The sequence below is a fragment of the Streptopelia decaocto genome (assembly GCF_964273445.1).
Source record: "Streptopelia decaocto genome assembly, chromosome: 26".
Classification (NCBI taxonomy): domain Eukaryota; kingdom Metazoa; phylum Chordata; class Aves; order Columbiformes; family Columbidae; genus Streptopelia; species Streptopelia decaocto.
The window spans coordinates 525,335-544,471 of record NC_138681.1 but is presented as its reverse complement, the minus strand read 5'-3'; the positions used below and the strand labels follow the sequence as shown (position 1 = coordinate 544,471).

Sequence of the window (19,137 nt, the reverse complement as noted above, 5' to 3'; positions counted from 1 at the left end):
GGCAGCGCCGCGCCCGGCCCGGCCCAGCGCGGCACCTCCCCGGGACCTCCCGCCCGCCGGGACCGGCCCCCCCGCCGCGCCGCCGGCACCCCCCGGCCACAGCGACGGGACCCCGCTCCTCACACGGGGGGACCCCAAACTCATCACACGGGGGGGACCCCGCACTCAAACTCATCACATGGGTGGGACCGCCCACTCATCGCACAGATGAGACCCCAAAACTCACCACATGGCTGAGACCCCCTCTCCCACCCCCCCAGCCACCCACGTGCACAGTTTGGGTCCAAAACGGTCTTTTTAATTCTTTTCCTTTTTACAGTTAAACCGATTAAAACCACCCGTCCCTGCCGCCCCCCGCCCAGGGCAGCCCCCCCAAACCGACGGGCGCGGGACGAGCTCTGGGTGACACGGGTTCACCCCGCGACGTCGCTGGTGGGGGGGACACAGACCAGGACACCCCAGACAAAATAAATAAATAAACCCGAGCGGGGTGGGGGGACACACACACATCGGCCCCGAATCGCCGTGTCCCCCGCCCCACGTCACCAGCGAGGAGGGGGTGACCCCCCCGAGTCCCGTAAGGCTCCCAGGGGAATGGCAGCTCCCCAAACCCCCGCTGGGGGGCCGGGGGGGGTTGGTCCCTAACTGTCCCCGTCGCCGTCCCGCAGCTCCTGGCTGCTCTCCACCTCCTCGGGGATGTCCTGCATGCGCGGGAAATCTGCGGGAAGCGCGGCGTCACCCCACGGGGTCACCCCACGGGGTCAGCCCCACGGGTGTCAGCCCCACGGGGTCAGCCCCACGGGTGTCAGCCCCACGGGTGTCACCCCACGGGGTCAGCCCCACGGGGTCAGCCCCACGGGTGTCAGCCCCCAGCGTCACTCCCCGGGACCCTTCCCGTCCCACCTCGGGGGCTGGCGGGGGGCGAGCGGCCGCTCCCCAGGTCCTCGTCCTCCAGCAGCGTGTCCAGCGCGTCCTCGGCCCCGCGCAGCCCCTCGGGGGCCCCCCCGCCCCGGTAATCCAGCTCCGGCCGGGGGGCGGCGAAGGGGGGGGGCGGGTACGACAGGCTGCCGGGGGGGGCGCCGTGGCCCAGCTGCGGGAGAAGAGCGGGGTCAGGGGCGAGCCCCCCGCCCCCAAACCGAGGGGTGACCCCCTACCCACAAACTGAGGGGTGACCCCCCCACCCCCAAACTGAGGGGTGACCCCCCATCCTCAAACCGAGGGGCGAGCTCCCCATCCTCAAACCAAGGGGTGACCCCCCGTACCCCCAAACCGAGGGGTGAGCTCCCCACCCCCGAGCTGAGGGCGCTGAGGCCGGACATCCTCGTGACACATGAACGCGTCTCCTGGACCCCCCCCAGCCCCAAACTCCGCGTGCTGACCCCCCAGCCCGCGCGCCCGTCCCGTCACCTGCGGGGGGGTGAAGCTGAGGTACAGCGCGTCCCCGGCGGGCAGGCTGCGGCGCCGCGGCTCCGCGCCCCCGCGCCGCCGTCCCGCCGCGTCCTGCCGCGGCCCCCGCGCCTCCTCCAGCTCCCGCTCCAGCCGCCCGCGCTCGCGCTCGCTGTCCCGCAGCCGCGTCTCCAGCGCCGCCGCCTCCTGCGCCCGCTCCTGGCACAGCTGCCGGCAGCGGCACAGCTCCTCCTGCACCAGCGCGTGCTGCCGCTGCAGCAGCGCCAGCTCCGTGGCGCCGGTGACAGTGCCGGGGACAGCGCCGGGGACAGCGCCGGGGACAGCGCCGGGCTTCTCGCCCCCTCGCGCCGGCGGCTCGGTCGGGGTCACCGGGTGGGAGCCGCGCCGGGACGGTTTCTCGGCGGCTTCCTGCAGGTGCAGCTCCAGCAGCGTGTCCTGCCGGGTCACCACCGCCTGCGGGGACACGGCCACGGGGGTCACACCTGGGCCCCGCCACCCCAAAGTCCCCCCATCCCTGTCCCCCTTGTCCCCCCATCCCTGTCCGTGAAGGTGTGCGGGTGACACCTGGTCCCCTGTCCCCACCATCCCCATCCCTGTCTGTGCAGGCAAAGGGGACGTCACCTTGTCCCCTTCCCCATCACCCCCAGCCCCACAGTTCCCCCTCTCACTGTCCCCCACCCCTGTCCCTGCAGGCAGGGGGATGTCACCGTGTCCCCCATCCCTGTCCCCCCCATCCCTGTCCCTGCAGGCAGGGGGATGTCACCGTGTCCCCCACCCGTCCCCCCGTCCCCACCGACCTGCAGCCCGTGCAGGAGGCTGTAGAGGTTCAGCAGCCGCTGGTTGATCTCCTGGGGGAGCAGAGAGGACAGGATGGTGAGCCCCCCCCCCATTAAACCCGAGTGGGGAAACTGAGGCACGTTGGTGCTCCCCCCGCCCCCCTTACCTCCTGGGATCCCCTCTGCAGGAGCTGGTTCCCATTCCCATCCTATGGGGAGAGAGCAGCGACACCGTGGTGTCCCCGGCACAGGGCTGGGGTGTCCCTCGTGTCACCCCATGTCCCCCCACCGCGCTCACCCTCTGCCCGGCGTCCAAATCCGCCCTGCAGAACTCCAGGGAGCCGTTGAAGCTGCTGGCGTCACCGTCTGCGGGGACAGAGGGGGTGTCAGAGCCCCCCCGCGGCGGGACCCCAGCCCCCCGCTCCCCGTGTCCCCCTCACTGCTGGCGCCGGGGCTGGGGCAGCTCTCGCCCTCGGTGACGCTGTCGTGGTCCCGGTCGCGTCCGGTGCAGGTGAGCGATTCCTTCAGGCTCTCCACTGCGGGGAGGCAAGGGGTGAGCCCGAGCCCCGGTTACCCGTCCTGTGCCCCGGTTCCCCCGTCCCCAGCCCCGGTTCCCCCATCCCAGCCCCGGTTCCCCCATCCCAGCCCCGGTTCCCCCATCCCAGCCCCGGTTCCCCCGTCCCCAGCCCCGGTTCCCCCATCCCAGCCCCGGTTCCCCCATCCCAGCCCCGGTTCCCGGCCGTACCCTCCCGGATGGCGTCGTGCAGCAGTTTCTCCCCTTGCGCAGCGTCGGGCGAGTCGCAGCGGAACAGGGGCCGGGGGGCAGCCAGGGGGGCCGGAGGCTCCTCGCAGCCGCTGGCCAGCGCCAGCATGTCGGCAAAGAGCCCGACCTTCTCCTCCAGCAGCGCCGAGATCTGCCGGTCGTGCTGCTGGATGCGCTCTGGGGGGGACAAACGGGGATGGGGGACAAATGGGGACGGGGGGATGAGCTGTGGTTCAAGCAGGGAGGGGGGACACAGGGGCAGTGAGGGGGGACAGGGCCAGGGACCCCCACCTTTCAGCTTGCGTATAGACGCTTCGGTCTCCGTCTCAATCAGGGGAAAGTCCTGGCGGCTGGGACAGCTGGGGGGATGGGACGGGGGTCAGAGCTGGGACCCCCCACCCCATCACCCGCATCCCCCATCCCACCCGCATCCCCCCATCACCCCATCCTAACCCACATCCCCCCATCTCCCGCATCCCCCCACGGCCCAGCAGACCATCTCCCCGCTCCCCACGGGCACGGGGACCCCCGGAAGCGGGGGGCTCACTCACAGGCTGACCGTCTGCTGGATCAGGCGCATCCAGGTGTTGCGGTCGTCGCGCGAGGCCGCGTGCACCTCGTACATCTCGGGCGGCGCCGCGCTCAGCAGGAACATCCCCTTCTCCTGGTTGGCGATGTCCCGCACCAGCAGGTTTTGCAGCGAGATCACGGGGGGTTTGTCCTGGGGGGGCACGGGGTGCGAATGGATGGGGGACCAGGGACCACATCCCGGTGCCGGCACAGCCGCCCCGGTGCCGGCGCAGCGCTGGCGGTGCCATCCCGGTGCCATCCCAGTGCCGGCGCAGCGCTGGCGGTGCCGGTTGCTGGGGGCAGCGGGGGCCGCTCGCCGCTCTCACCAGCGTGGGGAACGTGAACTTCTGGTCCTTCTCTTGCAGGAAGACGAGAACGTCTGTCAGCAGCAGCACCAGCACGTCTGGGGGCACGGGGGGGGTCAGGAGGAGCCGGTGCCGCGTCCCCAGGGCCACCCCCTGAGTCACCCCTGTTCCCGGCACCCCAGTCCCCCAGTGTCCCCAAATGCAGGTCCCAAATCCCCAAGGGTCCCCCATCCCCTGGTACCCAAATCCTCGGTACCCCCATCCCACATCATCCTGGTCCCCCCGCACCCCAATGCCCCGGTACCCCCATCCCTTGGTGCGCTGGTCCCTGGGCACCTCCATCCCCTGGTACCCCAATTCCACACCATCTTGGTCCCCAACATCCTCATCCCCTGATAGCCCAAATCCCCTGGTACCCCCATTCCACACCATCCTGGTCCCCCAGCATCCCCATCCCCTCGTAACCCTGCCCCGATACCCCAGTTCCCTGGTACCCCCATCCCACATCATCCTGCTCCCCCAAATGCCCTGATACCCCCATTCCACATCACCCTGGTCCCCCAGCACCCCAATTCCCTGGTACTTCCATCCCACGTCATCCTGCTCCCCCAAACGCCCTGGTACCCCCATCGCACACCACCCTGCTCCTCCAAATGCCCTGGTACCCCCATCCCAGACCACCCTGCTCCTCCAAATCCCCTAGTATCCCCATTCCACACCACCCTGCTCCCCCAAATGCCCTGGTACCCCCATCCCAGACCACCCTGCTCCTCCAAATCCCCTAGTATCCCCATTCCACACCACCCTGCTCCCCCAAATGCCCTGGTACCCCCACTGCACACCACCCCGCTCCCCCAGCACCCCGGTGCCATGTCCCCCAGCATCCCCATGCGCGGCCGCACCTTTGAAGCGCCCGGCGGCGGTTTTCCAGAGCAGGCAGCCGCTGTGCACCAGCCGGCGCCGCAGCAGCTCGTCCTTGCCGAAGACGCCGTGGCGGCTCTCGCCGGGCAGCGGCACGCGCGCCCGCCCGTCCAGGCGCCGGTGCACGTCGGCCAGGCGCGCGCTCAGCTCGCAGGCGTGCACCTCGGCGTTCACCGCCGAGATCAGCTCCCTCACCAGCACCAGCGCCCGCGACAGGTCCGCCGCCTCGGCCTCGTTGTCTGGGGACACGCGCGCGGTCAGGGCTGGAGACCCCCCGCCAACCGCGGGCGTCCCCCCAAGCGCCGGCACCTTTGGAGTTCTTGAGGATGCGCTCGATGAGCACCGGGTACTTGGTGATCCGCTGCGTCACCAGCAGGATGCACTCGGGGACGCCGTGACGCCGCAGCAGCGGGGACCGCGTCATCCTCTGCCGGCCCGGGAGGAAGAGGAGGGGGGGTGAGGGCAGAGCAGCCGCCACCCCCCCCGGCGCTCACAGCCACATTAGGGAAATGAAGCATTGGGGAAACTGAGGCGTGGAGCCGGCAGAGGCATCTTCCAGCTTGGAGAACGGAGGGAGACCCCTAAGCCCACCCAGGGCCCCCGGCGCCGCCGGGGCCGCGTCCTCACCCGGATGAACTGCTGGAAGCGCTTGTCCCGCGCCAGCAGCTCCTTGTACTCCTTGAGGGCGCGCGGGTGCCGGCTGCAGAACTCCGAGTACGCCTTCCGCAGCTGCTCCGCGCTGGCGCCCGAGAACTGGGGACCGAGGGGACACGGGCGACGTCGTACCCCCCCCAGCTCTGCTGGCCGTGCCCCCCCACCTGGCTCACCACGATGGCCCCAAGCAGCCCACATCCCCCCAAGCCAGTTCTGGTGTCCCCTTCCCATCCCCACCTCACTGACCACAATGTCCCCAAGCAACCTGTATCCCCCAGGTTATTGCTGGTGTCCCCACTGCATCCTCACCTGGTTGACCATGATGTCCCCAAGCTCCCTGTTCTCCCCCCAGCCAGCCCCAGTGTCCCCATCCCATCCCTACCGCGCTGACCAGGATGTCCCCCAGCACCTTGTACCCCGTCCCGTCCCCACCTGGTTGACCAGGATGTCCCCAGCACCTTGTGCCCCATCCCGTCCCCACCTGGTTGACCAGGATGTCCCCCAGCCTGTCGATGACGAAGTTCTTGTTGCTGTCGCAGGCCAGCGAGTGGCGGCGCCGCTCGAGCAGCTGGGCCAGGAAGCGCTGGTGGATCTGGCGCAGCTCGTCCAGGCCGGGGAAGATGCCGTGCACAGTGCCGGGGTCCAGCGCCAGCTCCTCCAGCATGGCCCTGCGGAACAGGCTGCCCATGATCTTCAGCGTGCGCACGTGGTGCAGCTCGGTCTGGATCAGCTCTGCGGAAGGACCGGGGACAGCGGCGATGTCACCGCCGCCGCGGACGGACACGGCCCTGCGGCCCCAGCCGCGGCCCCCGCCCTGTCCCTGTGTCCCCACCCGGTCCCTGTGTCCCCCATCCCTGTGGCTCTGACCTGTCCCTGTGTCCCCTACCCTGTCCCTATGCCCCTTACCCTGTGTCCCCACCTCTTCACCCCTGTCCCTACATTTCTACCCCATCCCTGCGCCCCCACCCCGTCCCTACCTCCCCATTGCCCCCAGCACCCAGTCCCCAGTGTCCCCGTCCCCGCCGCCCCTCACCGTAGATGACGTCCTGGCGCTTCATCACGTCCATCTTGTGCTGCTGCAGGAAGCTGTTGTCCACGGCCAAGCTCCACGAATCCGCCTCGAAGTCCTTCCCGTCCGTCTCCAGGTCGCTCAGCAGCTGGTTGAGGACGACGTCGGGGCCTGGGGGGCAGGAGGCGGCGCTGGGGGCTGTCCCTGCGCCCGCGTCCCCCATGTCCCCCGCGTCCCCGTCCCCACCTTCGTCGATGAGCGACTCCACGGACAGCGTGCGGTTGCGCATGTTGAGCGAGTCGGTGGACTGGGACAGGATCCGCCGGATCCCCAGCGGAGACTCGTCATTGAACGTCCTGCGAGGGGACGGGACGCGGTGGTGACGCCCGGGGACACCCCTGGCCCCCCAGTCCGGCTCCACCCCCGCTTACCCCGCGATGTTGGTGGTGGAGACGCTCTTGGAGAGGGACAGGGAGGGCCGGCCGCGGCGCGGGCCCAGCAGCGTCTGCCGGAAGCTCTCCGAGGGGTAAATGGCCGAGTTGGGACGCTCCCGGATGGCATCTGGGGGGGGACAGAGAGGGGACAGCGCCGTGACCCCCCCGCCGCCCCCGCGGTGTCCCCACCGGGACAGCAGCATCCCCAGAGCATCCCGGGGGACGTGTCCCCAGCCCTCCCGGGGGTGTCCCCGCAGCCCGCCGGGGCACCGCGGTGACACCGCCGTCCCCACCCCGCACGGCGCCCCCACTCACTTTTATTGCGCAGCGAGACCGACTGCAGCGCCGAGCTGTTCTTGAGCAGCGCCGCCTTCTGCTGCTGCGGGGGAGCGGGGGCGTCACGCCGGCAGCACCGGCACCGCCGGCAGCACCGGCCCCCCCGGCCGGGCCCCCCGCCCGTGTCACCCGCAGGGCCGGGACTCACCTTCTGCTTCACCTTGGTGCAGTTGGGCAGCGTGTCCTTGCAGCGGTTGTGGATGGTGACGTTGCAGGCTGGGGGGACACGGGGAGAGGTGACGGCACGGCCACCCCCCGGTGACACCGCGAGGGTCCCCCTGCCACCCCCATCCCAGGGGAGTGATGGGAGCAGGTGACGGTGACACCTGGAGCCGCAGCTGCTGGGGAGCAGCTGAGCCAGTGCGGTGACACCAAGGCCACCCGGCCCAGGGGACATGGTGCCCCACGCCAGCCCGGTGCCACCACGGTGCCACCACCCAGACCCCCATACCCTGGTGGACATGATGCCCTATGCCAACCCAGTGCCACCACCAAGACCCCCCAACCCAGGGGACACGACGCCCCAGGCCAGCCCGGTGCCACCACCAGCAACCGGGGGACATCACGCTGCTGCGCCAGCCCGGTGCCACCGGCTCCATCTGTCACCATGGCATCCCCCGCACCAGCGCAGCCGGCGGTGCCACCAACCGCGCCGCGAGGTGCCAGAACACCCCGGAACGCTCCCCTCCCCCGTGTCCCCCCGGATCCGCGTCCCCCGAGCCCGGCCGGCCGCCCGTCCCCGGTCACGGAGCTCACTGGGGCAGCTCAGCGCCTCCTTGGCCGTGATGCTCTTGTTGCAGGCGAAGCACATGGTGGTGCCGGACACGGTGATGGTGCTGAAGAGGTGGCCGTTGGTGTACCGGGCGTCCTTGTCCTTCCCCTCCTTCACCGTCATTGTCACCTTCTCCTTCCCCTCCTTCATCTTCTCCTTGCTCTGCCCGGGGAGATGCGCCGGGCGGGGGTTACGGCTCGCCAGGCGCCCCCCGGCACCCAAAGCGGCGCCCCCCCCGTGCCTGGGGACGCGGCTCATGGCCGCGGGGAGCTGGGGGGGCCCGGGGGGGTCGTGCCAGCCCGGCGCGGAGGAGAAGCCGCGATGGCTGCGCTCGCCCGGGCTCCCCATCGCCCGTAACCGTGACAACGGGAGAGCTCCCGTCCCGCACCCCCCGCTCCGCAGCCACCAGCCCCAATGGGGACGAGATGCGGGGGCCGCGGGGGGCGGCGATGCCGGGGGGCGGTGACGACGCTCCCCAGCACCCCCCAGCTGGGGGCTCCGCGGAGCGCAGCCTTCCCACCTCCTCTTTGAAGAAAAGTCGCTATTTTTGTCTTTTTCCCCCAAAACAGGGGTTCAGAGGAAGCGCCCCCCCCACGGGCACAGCGCTCGGGGGCTCGCTGTGGTTTCCCCTCCCAAAAAGGGGGGGCCAAGCCGGCGTTATCCCACTCCTGCCCGCACCCCCACCGCCACAGAGCCGCCTTTGTCCCCGGCCCCCCCGCCGTGTCACAGCCGTGCCTGGCACCGGGACCCCCCCCGCCCCAAAACAACGGGTCCCCAATCCCCCAGCAGCACCCAACGGGGGTCCCAGTTTCCACCCCCCCGGAAGGCGGGTGGGAGACCCTGAGCTGACCCCCCCCGGGCAGGAGACGCCGCGGCGGGGGGGTCGGGGCTCACCCGCTCTGCTCCGGGGGGTCCGTCCGGCTCCCCCGGGGAGGGGGCGCAGGAGCAGCAGCACATCCCGGCCCCCCAGAGCATCCCCGCGGCCCCCCCGCGGCCCCGCAGCCCCCGCCCGGTCATTGTCCCACCGCCCTTGTCTCCTCTTCCCCTTGTTTGTTCCCCTTGTTTCCCGTTTGTTTTGCTCTTTCTTTTCCTCCCCAGCTGTTTTTTTAACTATTTTTTGCCCTGTTTTTTTTTTTTTCCTTTTTCTGCCCTTTTTCTTCCTTTGTTTTCCTTATTTTTTCTTTGTTTTCTCTCACCTTTTTTTTCCTTATTTTCTTTCCTTTTTTCCAGCTTTTCCTTTTGCTGTTTTCTGTTTCGTTTGGGGTTCTTTTTTCCTTCCTCCCCTTTCCTCTCCTTCCTCCCCTCCCCTTCCTCCACTTTTCCTTCCTCCTCCTCTTTCCTCCACTTTCCCCGTTTTCTTTCTCTCCAGTTATTCCATCTTCCCCTCGTTTCGCCGTTCCCCCCCCGCCCCCCCCCGCCCCGGCCGCAGGAAACCGGACCCGCCAGACAAAGGCGGGAGGCGGCGGTTCCCCTTCCTGCCCCCCGCCGGGATTCGCTCCCGGTACCGGCTGCCGGCCCCCCCCGGCCCCTTTGGGGGGGCACATGCGGCCCCGTCCCCATCTGCAGAACACGGGGTGGGGGGGGTGTCACCACCTCTGCCCCCCCGAACCCACCAGCGGACACCGCAATAACCCCCCAGCATCACCAGCGAACCCCCAACCTCACCCCCCCCCTCCTCCCCCAAACCCGCTACGGAGCCAAATCCGCGACACGGGGGTTCCGGGGGGGGTCCCCCCACATCCGCCCCCCGCACATCCGCCCCCCCGGCGCGGGCGGGCGCAGAAAGTTTCTGCGCTTTAAATAGAATCGGGGTTTTTGGTGGTTTGTCCCCTTTCCGGCGGGCGGGTTTTCGGTGGCACCAACACCGCCCCGAATTTCACCCCCCCCGCCCCCCAACTCCGGGGGAGCTTTGGGGGTGACAACCCTGGGCCCCCCCCCCGTGTCCCCCCCAAACCAGCCACCTGCGGCATCGCCGCGGCTGCAAAAGCCGGGAGGGGGGGGCAGCCCCCCAAAAAGCCACGGGCTGAGCTGGGTGATGGACGCGACCCCCCCGCAATGGCCCCGCGGTGACACGTCGGTCGCTCCTGTTGGGGACAGTGTGTCCCCCCCACCCGCGCGGAACAAAGCGGCGCGTGGCAACAAAAGATGCCGGGGCCCAAACTGCCCGGGGGTGCCCAACAGCACCCCCCCCCTCCCAAATAGGGGGTGCCCCCCAGTGCACAAACGTCCTGGTTTGGCCCCAAATATGCCCCCTCTAAGGAGCGGTTTGGGGGGTGCAGCGTGGGAGCGGCGAGGACCCCCCGGCCGCTGTTTTGGGGAGGCGGGTGTCCTCAAAATAAGGTCCTGGCCATGGGGTCGCCACGGGGGGGTCCCACACATCCCATCTGCCACCAGCACGTCCCAGCCCGGGGGGCCCTATTGCCAGAGGGCCCCCCCATTTCTAAAGCCGCGCCGGGTGGTGGTGGGGACCGTGGCTGCGGGGGGACACGGCGACACGGCCCCCCCGGCCCAGCCCTGGGTGGGGCGGAACGGGCTTAATGAAACTTTCCTTAAACAAAAACCGCCATTTCCCCCCCCGGCCGGCGCAGGAACCAACAACCACTTCCCCCCCCCCGCCAGCACCTCCGGCAGCGCCCCCCGAACAGGGCTGGACCCCGAAACAGGGCTGGACCCCCCGAACAGGGCTGGACCCCCCGAACAGGGCTGGACCCTCCGAACACACGGCTGGAGCCCCCAAACAGAGCTGGAATCCCCTAAACAGAGCTGGAACCCCCAAACACACGGCTGGACCCCCCCAACTCAGTGCACACAAGGGCGGTCCCTGTGGGCCGGGGGTGTCCCCGTGCTCCCCCAAGCCCCCCCCCCGGCCGGGGTCCCGGGGCCCGGGGCGGCGCTGCGCCCCAGCAGCCGGAGCACAAAGCCACGCGCCGGCACCAGCTGCCCCCCGCCCCCCCTCACCCCGTTTCGCCACGCCGGCGATTGCCACATGCTCCGGGCACCACGATGTCGCCTGACCCCCCCCCGACCCCCCCGCCAAGTCACGGGTGACAACGGAGAGATGCTCCGTGCCTCAGTTTCCCCAAACGCTCGGGGCTTTGTCTGTGGCGGGCTGTGGCGGATCAAAGCGCGGCGGGGGGGTCCCCAATTCGCCCCCCCCCCCCCGGCAGGAGGAGCCGCCGCTTCCTCCCCGGGGGGGTTTCCAGGCCGGCAAAGGGGCCGGAGCTGCGGCGGAAACCGGGGGGGGAAGTTGGGGCCGAGGAGATGTTACGGGCAGGCCGGGCGGGGGTCGGGGGTCCCGGGCCGGGGGGGCGCAGGCAGCGCTGCAGGCGGGGGGGGGTTTGTCTGCCCAGGAGACACAATGGGGAGCAGTTTGCGGGGGCTCCTTCTTGCGTCCCCCCCTTTTTGCTAAGGGACCCCCCAAAGTGCATAACCTATGGAAGCCCCCCATCCCCGCACCCTGCCCCCCCAGCTGGGTGGGGAGGGGCGGAACCCCCCAAATTGCGGTTTGGGGGCAGCGATTCGCGCGAGTTTCCCCCCTTCCAAAGGGCGAGGGGTGCGCGGGATGGGGGGGGCAGGAGCAGAGGAGGGAAACGCGCCCCCAAGGAGGGGGGGCTGTGGGGGACCCCCCACCCCGCGGGGGCGCGGCCCCGGGACCCACCTTGGCACGCTCGCTCCGGGCCCGGGCCAGCGCCTCGATGCGGGACATGATCCGCGGAGCCGCCGCTCCCGCCCGCCCGGCCCCGCCCGCCCCGCCCCGGGGCGGGACCAACGCCGGCCCGGCCTCGTGCTGCCCGCGGGCCTTTGTTCCACCGGGCAGGATCGGGCCCCGCGCGCGGCACCGGCGGCGTGGGAACGGGACGCTCCGGAGCGGCTCCGGAGCCGGGAGCGAGGCCGGGAATGGTCCCGCCCCCCGGCACCGATCCGGATCCGGGCGGGGTCTCCCGGACCGCCGCCCCCGCCCTGCCCGGGCTCCCTGGGGACCTCGACCCGTCCCCTCTGGGGACAGCGGCCCTGGAGCCCCAAAACAAGCAGGAAATCCCGTGGGGTTTCCACCCCCATCACTAGGGGACCCCCCGAGACCCCCAAATACCCCGAAGCGCCGTTTTAAGGTGACGCACAAATCCTGTCCCCGTGCTCTGGGCCCGGCGTGACCTTTTTCCTCCATTTCAGGGCTTTTAGCTCCCAAACGGAGCAAATTGGTGCCAGACCCTCCCCCAGCGATGGGAAGTCGGGCCGAAGGTGATATTTTGGGAAAACCAGCTATTTTCCCTTAAACAACGCGTTTGGCGCGGAGCCTGGCGGCGGGAGCTCCGTAACCCCGGCCCGGTGAACATTAACCCGCCGGCCGGGAGAAACCGCACTTATCGGTTATGCCGAGATAACGCTCCCGGGGTTGCCAGGAGAAACCGGAGCCCAGCGGGGGGTTTTGGGGACCCGTGTCCCCACGTGTCACCGGGCGAACCCGCCCGCCCCGCAAGCGGCTCCTCGAGCAAACAAAACGTCCCTTTTGTCCACATTTCCGAGCCTGGTGGCACTTGACAAGGGGCCGGGGACAAAGCCGCGTGGGCCACCGGGAGCGAAGCCGGTGGCTCTCGGCTTAATGAATAACCACGAAAAGCCGCCGGTGCCGCCACGAGCTGCCGCGCTGCTTCGGTTTCCCTGCAGAAACAGCCCAGGCCGAGGCGCCGCGGTGCCAAACCCGGCCCCGCCAGCCCCGCCAAGGGGACACGTCGGGAGCCGAGCGCAGCTGTCGGGAAAAGTCGGGAAAACGCACCAAATGGCCCCAAAGCAGGCGGAGCCGCGGCCGGGCGGCAGCTGCGGCCGTTACTGGGCCCAGGCTCCCCCCCGCTGCCAAGGCCGGGCTTAAACTAAACCACAGCCCCAAAAGCAGAACCAAACCCTCGCGAGGCCGCCCGAGCGCCGGGGACGTGGGGACGCTGCCCCGCGCACCCCAAGGGACATGGTGACGCTGCCCCGCGCACCCTGAGCACCGGGGAACGTGGGGACGCTGCCCCGCGCACCCCAAGGGACATGGTGACGCTGCCCCGCGCACCCTGAGCCTCCACCCCGGTTTGTCGCTTCCTCCCTGGGTACGAACCCCCCAGCCGGGGTTCGCTTCCTCTGCCCTCCCATCCCGAACCCCAAAACTGCCGCAAAACCAACAGAAGGAAGCCCCGACCGGGAGCACGGGGCTCGGGGGGAGCCCGCGGTGGTGCCCACGGGGGGTCCGGCACCCCCCACGTGGCGGGGCCCGATCCGGGCACGGGAAGTCCCGCGAGCATCACGTGGGAGCGGAGGGTGACGGGGGAGCAGCGGCGCGGCCATAAAAGGTCCCACAGGGAGGAGATGGGGGGGTCTGGTCACAGAGGGGACCCCCACAGTCCTGGGGGGGAAGCCGCGCGGTCCCCCCCGGCACAAGGACAGAGTCACCCCAGCATCGGCCCCTTGCCAAAACCACCGACGGGGATACGGGCGTCACCGCGGGGACGAGCTCACCCCACGGCATCGCGGGAGGTGATTTTTGGGGTCCCCCCAACATGTCCCCCAGCAAGGACAGGGGCCCCCCCGGCGATACAGGGGGCTCAGGCGAGACCCGCAGCGGCAGCGACACCCCAGGACCCCCACGGGACCCCCGGGGCTGAGGGGCCCCGTGACTCACCCGGGGCGCGGGGCGGCCGGACATGGTGGGGTCCCCAAGACCCGTGGTGTGTCCCCAGAACTGGACCGTGCCGAGTCCCCAACCCGGGGCCGCCCCGGGTCCCCGTGGCCGCGAGCTCGGCGCCGCCGCCGCGATTATTGTTATTATTTCTTCCTGAAATAGCTGGGACGTCCCTCCCTCCCCCCCCCGCCCCGCAGCTGCTTCCCGGCCAGCGCCCACGCCCCAGAGCCCCCGGCCCAGCGTGTCCCCCAAAGGGACAGCGGGTGCTGGCTGCTGCCTGCGCAGCTCCCAGCTCTCCTGGGGTCCCCTCTCTTGGGGTGACCCACCAGTGTCCCCCATTGCGCTCCAGTGTCCCCCTCCCGCGGTGCCCCAGGGACGTGTCCCCATCCTGCCGCAGGGTGGGACCCCCCGAATCTCCGAGCCCCCCAGGCCGCAGGCTCTGTCCCCCCATGGGGACGGTGCCACCATCCCTGTGCCACGTGCTCGGCCGGGACCGACCCCCCCGCTCCCCATCCCTCAGCCGCGGGGGGGCGGATCCGGACCACCACCAGCACCCCCCCCTTTTCCAGGCCCCTTCTTCCTCCCCGGGGATTTTATAGCACAAACTTTGCTGAGCTGAGCCTTAGCGCCAGCCCGGCCTAAGCGGCGCGGTCCTCCCGCTAAACAATAGTAGGAATAATAATTAATAATAATAAATCCTGAATTTAAGCCCGTTTGCAGCCCTGGTCGGCAGCGGGGGGGCGCAGCCGGAGTCGCCCCGGCTGGGCTCGGGGGGGCGGCCCCACACCGATGTCAACATCTGGCTGCTGATCCGGGCGGCGGGAGGAGGGGGTGAGATCAGGGCCGGGGGGGGCGGATTAACGGCTGCGCTCGCTGGCAAATCACACCCCGGGGGGGCCGGGCGGGGCTCGCCCCCCAGAAGTGAGTGGCAGGGACACAAAGCGCCGGCCGCCCCGCGTCCCCGAGCCGCCGCTGTGGCTGTGCCTCGGTGTCCCCGGAGCTCCTCCGGCCGCACGGGGGGGCGGCGGCCGGGGAGTGTCACTGTGACCCCCCCGCGCCCCCGGGACCGGCCGCAGGTCCCTCCGAGCGGGCGCCGCGAGTGGGGAAACTGAGCCGGGGGGGCCGGGCCAGAGGAAAACGGCCCGAGCGGAGGGGGGGCGGACGGCGGGGGGGCGGGGGGAGCTCAGCGCACAAACAGCGCCCGCGGCCAGGAAAAGCCTCATTTCCTCCGCCGCGGGGGGGCCGAGCGCGGGACCCGGCGGGACCGCCCCCCGCCCAGCGGGGTCCCCCGTGCCCCCCCGGGCGCACCGCGATGGGGACAACGCGGGGACGGGGACAAGGGGGGCGGCAGCGCCGCAAACCCGCGCGGGGCCGCGCTGGGTCCGTCCCCCCCCCGCCCCGAGCACACTCGGGTGTTTCCCCCCAATCCCAAACTCTGACAAAGCGGCAGCGGAGGGGAAGCTGAGGCACGGAGGTCAGCGCGGCCAGCGACCCCCCGAGCGCCGCGTTCCGGGGTGCGACCCCCCCATGCCCACCCGCCTCCCCCATCTCCCTCCCCCTCCTCTCACCTTCGTCTTCCCCGTCATCCTGCGGATGAAGCTGAGGGTCCGGCCCAGGGGGGTCTCGTCCCGGCCCCCCCCCGCCAGCTGCCCGAGGCTCCCGAAGCTGCGGAGACGGAGCAGCCGGGAGGGACAATCCGGGTCTGTCCCCAACGTCCCCGGGAACGGGGAGGAGCGAGCCCCGCCCCCGCCCCCCGGCACCGCCACAACAGCCCGTTCTGCCCCCGGCCCCCCCGCTGGTGGCTGCGTCCCCTCCCCGGTGACACCCCCGTGTCACCCGCCCTGCAATCCGGGGGGTCCCGGTTTGTGTGGGGGCAGCTCGGAGGTTTAGGGGCGCTACTGGCAGGGACCCCCCCACTTTCCTGGGTGGTGGCACTCAGGGCGGGCAGGAGACAAGACCCCTTTGGTGGGGGACAAGCCACCCTGGGTGGGGGACAAGCCCTGCTCCTCGGGCTGGGGACACGGAGGGGACATCTGTGGGCCACACGGGCGACACAGCCCCGTCCTTTTTGGCTTGGGGGGCCACCGTGGTCCATATTGTGTCCCCGTCCCTGTCCTCGCGTGTCCCCACCGCGCTCACCACGATGCCCTAATGAAGACGGGAATGGGCTGTGACAGGCGCTGGGGACAAAGGGGACCCGGTTCCACCAGCACAATGTCCTGCCAGGAGGGGGGGGCCCACAGGCCCCGTCCTGTCCCCTCCCTGCGGCCACCAGCAAGAAAAAGTCCATTGGAGGCCAAAATCGTCATTTCCACGTCTCCCCTGGGGGGTCTGGTCCCCCGGTCACACCCCGGGACGGGGGACAATGTCCCCGTGTCCCCCCCACCGCCACTCACCCATGGAACAGGCTCTGCTGGGAGGCGAACGGGGGAATGTCTGAAAGGGTGGAAGAGAAAGGAAAGAATAACAATTAAATTAACAATTAATAATTAAAATTAAACTAAATTAAATTAAAAAGCCCCCCCTTAAAGGGCCGAGGCGCAGCCAACTCTGCCGCGGGCAGAAATCATTAACTGTGGGGCGGCGCCATCGATTTTGGGTCGTTATGAGGGAGGTTTAGGCAGCGACGGGGCTGCAGCACTGGGGGGGTATGGGGGGGACATGGGGAGGACACGGGGGTGACACGGAGGGGACATGGGGTGACACGGGGGGACACGGGCACTCACCGTCCCAGTCGGGGAAGGTGTCGATGACGCCGAGGGACGCGGATTTGGAGAGGGCGCGGGCGCTGGGCCGGTACTGGGCGTCCTCCTGCTGCGGTGACAGGGTTGGCACAGGGGTTGGCATCAGGGCCACCACCTCCTGTCCTTGTCACCCTTCGGCAGGGCCGGGGGGGCACAGGGCAGCTGCCGGTCCCCGGGATGGGGGCACAGGGCTCATACTGGTGCCACATGGTCCCCAGGATGGTGACTTGGGCTTGTCCCAGTGCCAGATTGTCCCCATGATGGTGGCCCTGGGTTCACACCGGTGCCACACGGTCCCTGGGATGGTGACCTGGGCTTGTCCCCGTGTCCCTAAACCCCCCGGGTGGCAGGAGGAGGAAGATGAGGAAGACGAGGGGGCTCCTACCTGCGCATCGGCCCCGTCCTCGTCCTCCTCGGAGAGCAGGGACCCCAGGTCGTCGTTGCTGTGGAGCAGGGGGACTCGCCGGGGGTCCCGCCAGGGCCCCCCCAGCCGCTCCGCGCTGGAGCCCACGTCATCGGGGCTCACGCTGCCGTGGCGACAGGGGGACCCTTAGCTGGGGGACACTGGGACCCCAACCCCATGGGGGACCCTTAGCTGGGGTGGGACCCCCAAACCGGGACCCCCATCCCCACAGGGAAACTTTAGCTGGGGTTGGGGGGGACCATAAACCAGGACCCCCATCCCTATGGGGGCCCCCAGCTGGGGTCGGGGGGACACTGGGACCCACATCCCCATGGGGTGAGATTTTGGGGCGCAGCACCAGGGACGCTCATCCTGGGGTGCACCTGGGGACACTGCCCGGGGGACCCCGACCCCCAGGGACGCTGCAGGGCCGGGGCGGGGACCGGGGACCTGTCGCCCCTACCTGAGGCGGTGGCAGCCGGGCCCCCCCCGCAGCGCCGTGCCCGGCTCCCAGCTGTGCCGGCGGAACGGGTCCCGGGAGCAGCCCGGGCTCCGCGGGGCGCGGGAGCGGCGCAGCGGCACCCCCCGAAAACGCTCTTCGTCCCCCTCCTCCTCCTCCTCGGCCCGGGCGCTGGGGGCGGTGCCGGGTGCCGGGGGGACCCCCCCCAGGAACGCGTCGGGCCCCTCCATGCTGGACCCTGGGGAGCACGAGCCGAGCCGGGGGTCTCAGCCGAGCGCGGCGGAGTCTGAACCTGCCCGTAAAGCCGCGTCCCCCCCGCGCCCCCGCCGCCGCGCCCCCGGCCCCGCGCGAGCACAGCGGCTCCCGCCCCGGCCCCCACCTGGCGCCGGTTACTCATTAAGCGCCCAGGAATTCGGCGGGGACCAGAGCGGCTCCTCGCTGGGTCGGGGGGGCTGAGGGTGGTCGGGTCCTACCTGCCCCACCCCCGCCCCAGGGGGACACAGACCAGACACCCCCTTGAGCATCCAGATACCCCCTGAGCATCCTGACACCCCCCGACCATCCCGACACCCCCTGAGCATCCTGACACCCCCCGAGCATCCCGACACCCCCTGAGCATCCTGACACCCCCAGGCCCCACTCGCCCCGCAGCTCTGCCCCCAGGCAGCCCTGTTTGGGCTGGGGGGGACTGGGAGCACTGGGATGAGCTCGCCCGCTTTCCTGTTTCCACATCCCCGTTTCCCCCGTGTTCCCCCGCGGCTCCCGCCGCCTCGGCCGCCAACACCGAACAACAGGTCAGTAAATAGGAACCAGCGGGCAGCGCTCGGTGGCGCTTGTGTCACCGCCGGCACGGGCGACCCGCTGCTCCGGGCTCCGGGCTGGTACCCGTGCTCAGTAAAACCGCCCGGACGCCCAGCAGCTCCCCAGTTCGGCACCAGTAACGGGCCGGGAGCGGCCCCGCCTCCCGGTGTCCCCACACCAGCCCCTGGCCCCGGGGGACCTCAGCGCCCCCTGCCGGGGGACGCTGGGAGCGGCCACCGCTCCGAGATGGGAAACTGAGGCGCGGAGGGACGCGAGTGAGTCGAGTCGAGCCCCGTGTCCCCAGGCGCGGGGACCCCGTCCCTCGGTCCCCGCGGCCCCTCCCAACGTCACCCCGTCGCCTCATTTCCGCGTTGACCCTTTGCCAGCGGACGGACAGACAGACACGTTCCCCCATCACCATGGGGTGCCCCAAATCCAGCCTCGCTCCGGTTCCTCCCCCCGGGTGCCCCAGCGCCGCTCTCATCGCCCCCCCGCCAGGGTCTGGGGTCCCAGAGCGGCTTTGGGGTCCCGTGCCCCAGTTTCCCCACTCCCAAAGGGGGGTTTCCCTCCCCCCTCGGCGCGGCCCCGCTTTTCCAGCCCCCCAGCCTGGGGCTGAGCTTCGAGCGCCGGTTGGGGTGTGGGGAGCCGGGGGGGCAGCACCCGCAGACGCGATAACAGCGACGTGACTCAGGCTGCGCTGCACCGGCCCGGCCCCCGCGACCCATGGCTGTGGGGCTGAGCCCCCGACCCCCACTGCCGTGGGGCTGAACCCCCTGATCCCCATTGCTGTGGAGCTGAGCCCCCTGCACCCCAGCTCCATGGGGCTGCCCCGCAGCGCAGCCCCGCGTCCCTGCCCCCGCAGCGCAGCCCCGCGTCTCTGCCCCCGCTCACGCACCTCGGCCGGGCCCGACGCGTCTGATCCGGGAGAAGTTTCACCTCATGTCGCTCCCCCCGGGCAGAAGCGGCGACGGCGCCGCGGGCGGAGGCACCTGCGCCCGGAGCCCGGCCCGGCCCGGCCCGGCCCGCCCACGGAACGGCCGGGGGGTGGAGGGGAAAGGGAGGAAATGGGAAAATAAAGGAGACAATAGAGTGAAAAGGGGGGGAAAGTAAAAAAGGAAAGAAA

General features: G+C 70.4%; 1 protein-coding gene across 6 annotated transcripts; it reads right to left on the bottom strand.

Moving 5' to 3' along the window:
- Positions 1-276: 276 nt before the first annotated feature.
- ARHGEF2 (Rho/Rac guanine nucleotide exchange factor 2) lies at positions 277-17,451 on the bottom strand. 6 transcript variants are annotated; one of them, XM_082072898.1, is made up of 26 exons: positions 17,217-17,451; positions 16,736-16,877; positions 16,333-16,420; positions 16,003-16,042; positions 15,175-15,271; positions 7,932-8,109; positions 7,324-7,391; positions 7,155-7,218; positions 6,837-6,966; positions 6,652-6,761; positions 6,430-6,576; positions 5,878-6,128; positions 5,370-5,495; positions 5,052-5,169; positions 4,724-4,981; positions 3,843-3,919; positions 3,498-3,667; positions 3,238-3,305; positions 2,929-3,123; positions 2,624-2,719; positions 2,482-2,549; positions 2,351-2,392; positions 2,205-2,255; positions 1,408-1,860; positions 904-1,090; positions 277-718 (listed from the first exon to the last, which is right to left on the bottom strand). In XM_082072898.1, exons 1-26 carry the CDS (start codon positions 17,441-17,443, stop codon positions 642-644), a joined length of 3,528 nt encoding a protein of 1,175 aa, XP_081929024.1. In that variant the 5' UTR covers positions 17,444-17,451; the 3' UTR covers positions 277-641. The 6 variants fall into 6 exon arrangements, with proteins under 6 accessions (XP_081929024.1, XP_081929025.1, XP_081929026.1 ...); XM_082072899.1 differs by having other exon boundaries at positions 7,155-7,215; XM_082072900.1 differs by having other exon boundaries at positions 16,736-16,793.
- Positions 17,452-19,137: the final 1,686 nt, after the last annotated feature.

Bases quoted from the DNA above. Each gene is read 5' to 3' on its own strand.
- ARHGEF2 (XM_082072898.1), bottom strand. From the start codon at position 17,443: ATGGAGGGGCCCGACGCGTTCCTGGGGGGGGTCCCCCCGGCACCCGGC. The intron at 15,272-16,002 runs GTGAGTGGCGGT...CCGTCTCCGCAG, and splicing joins CAGCAGAGCCTGTTCCATGG to CTTCGGGAGCCTCGGGCAGC. The intron at 1,861-2,204 runs GTCGGTGGGGAC...GTGTCCCCGCAG, and splicing joins GCCTCCTGCACGGGCTGCAG to GCGGTGGTGACCCGGCAGGA.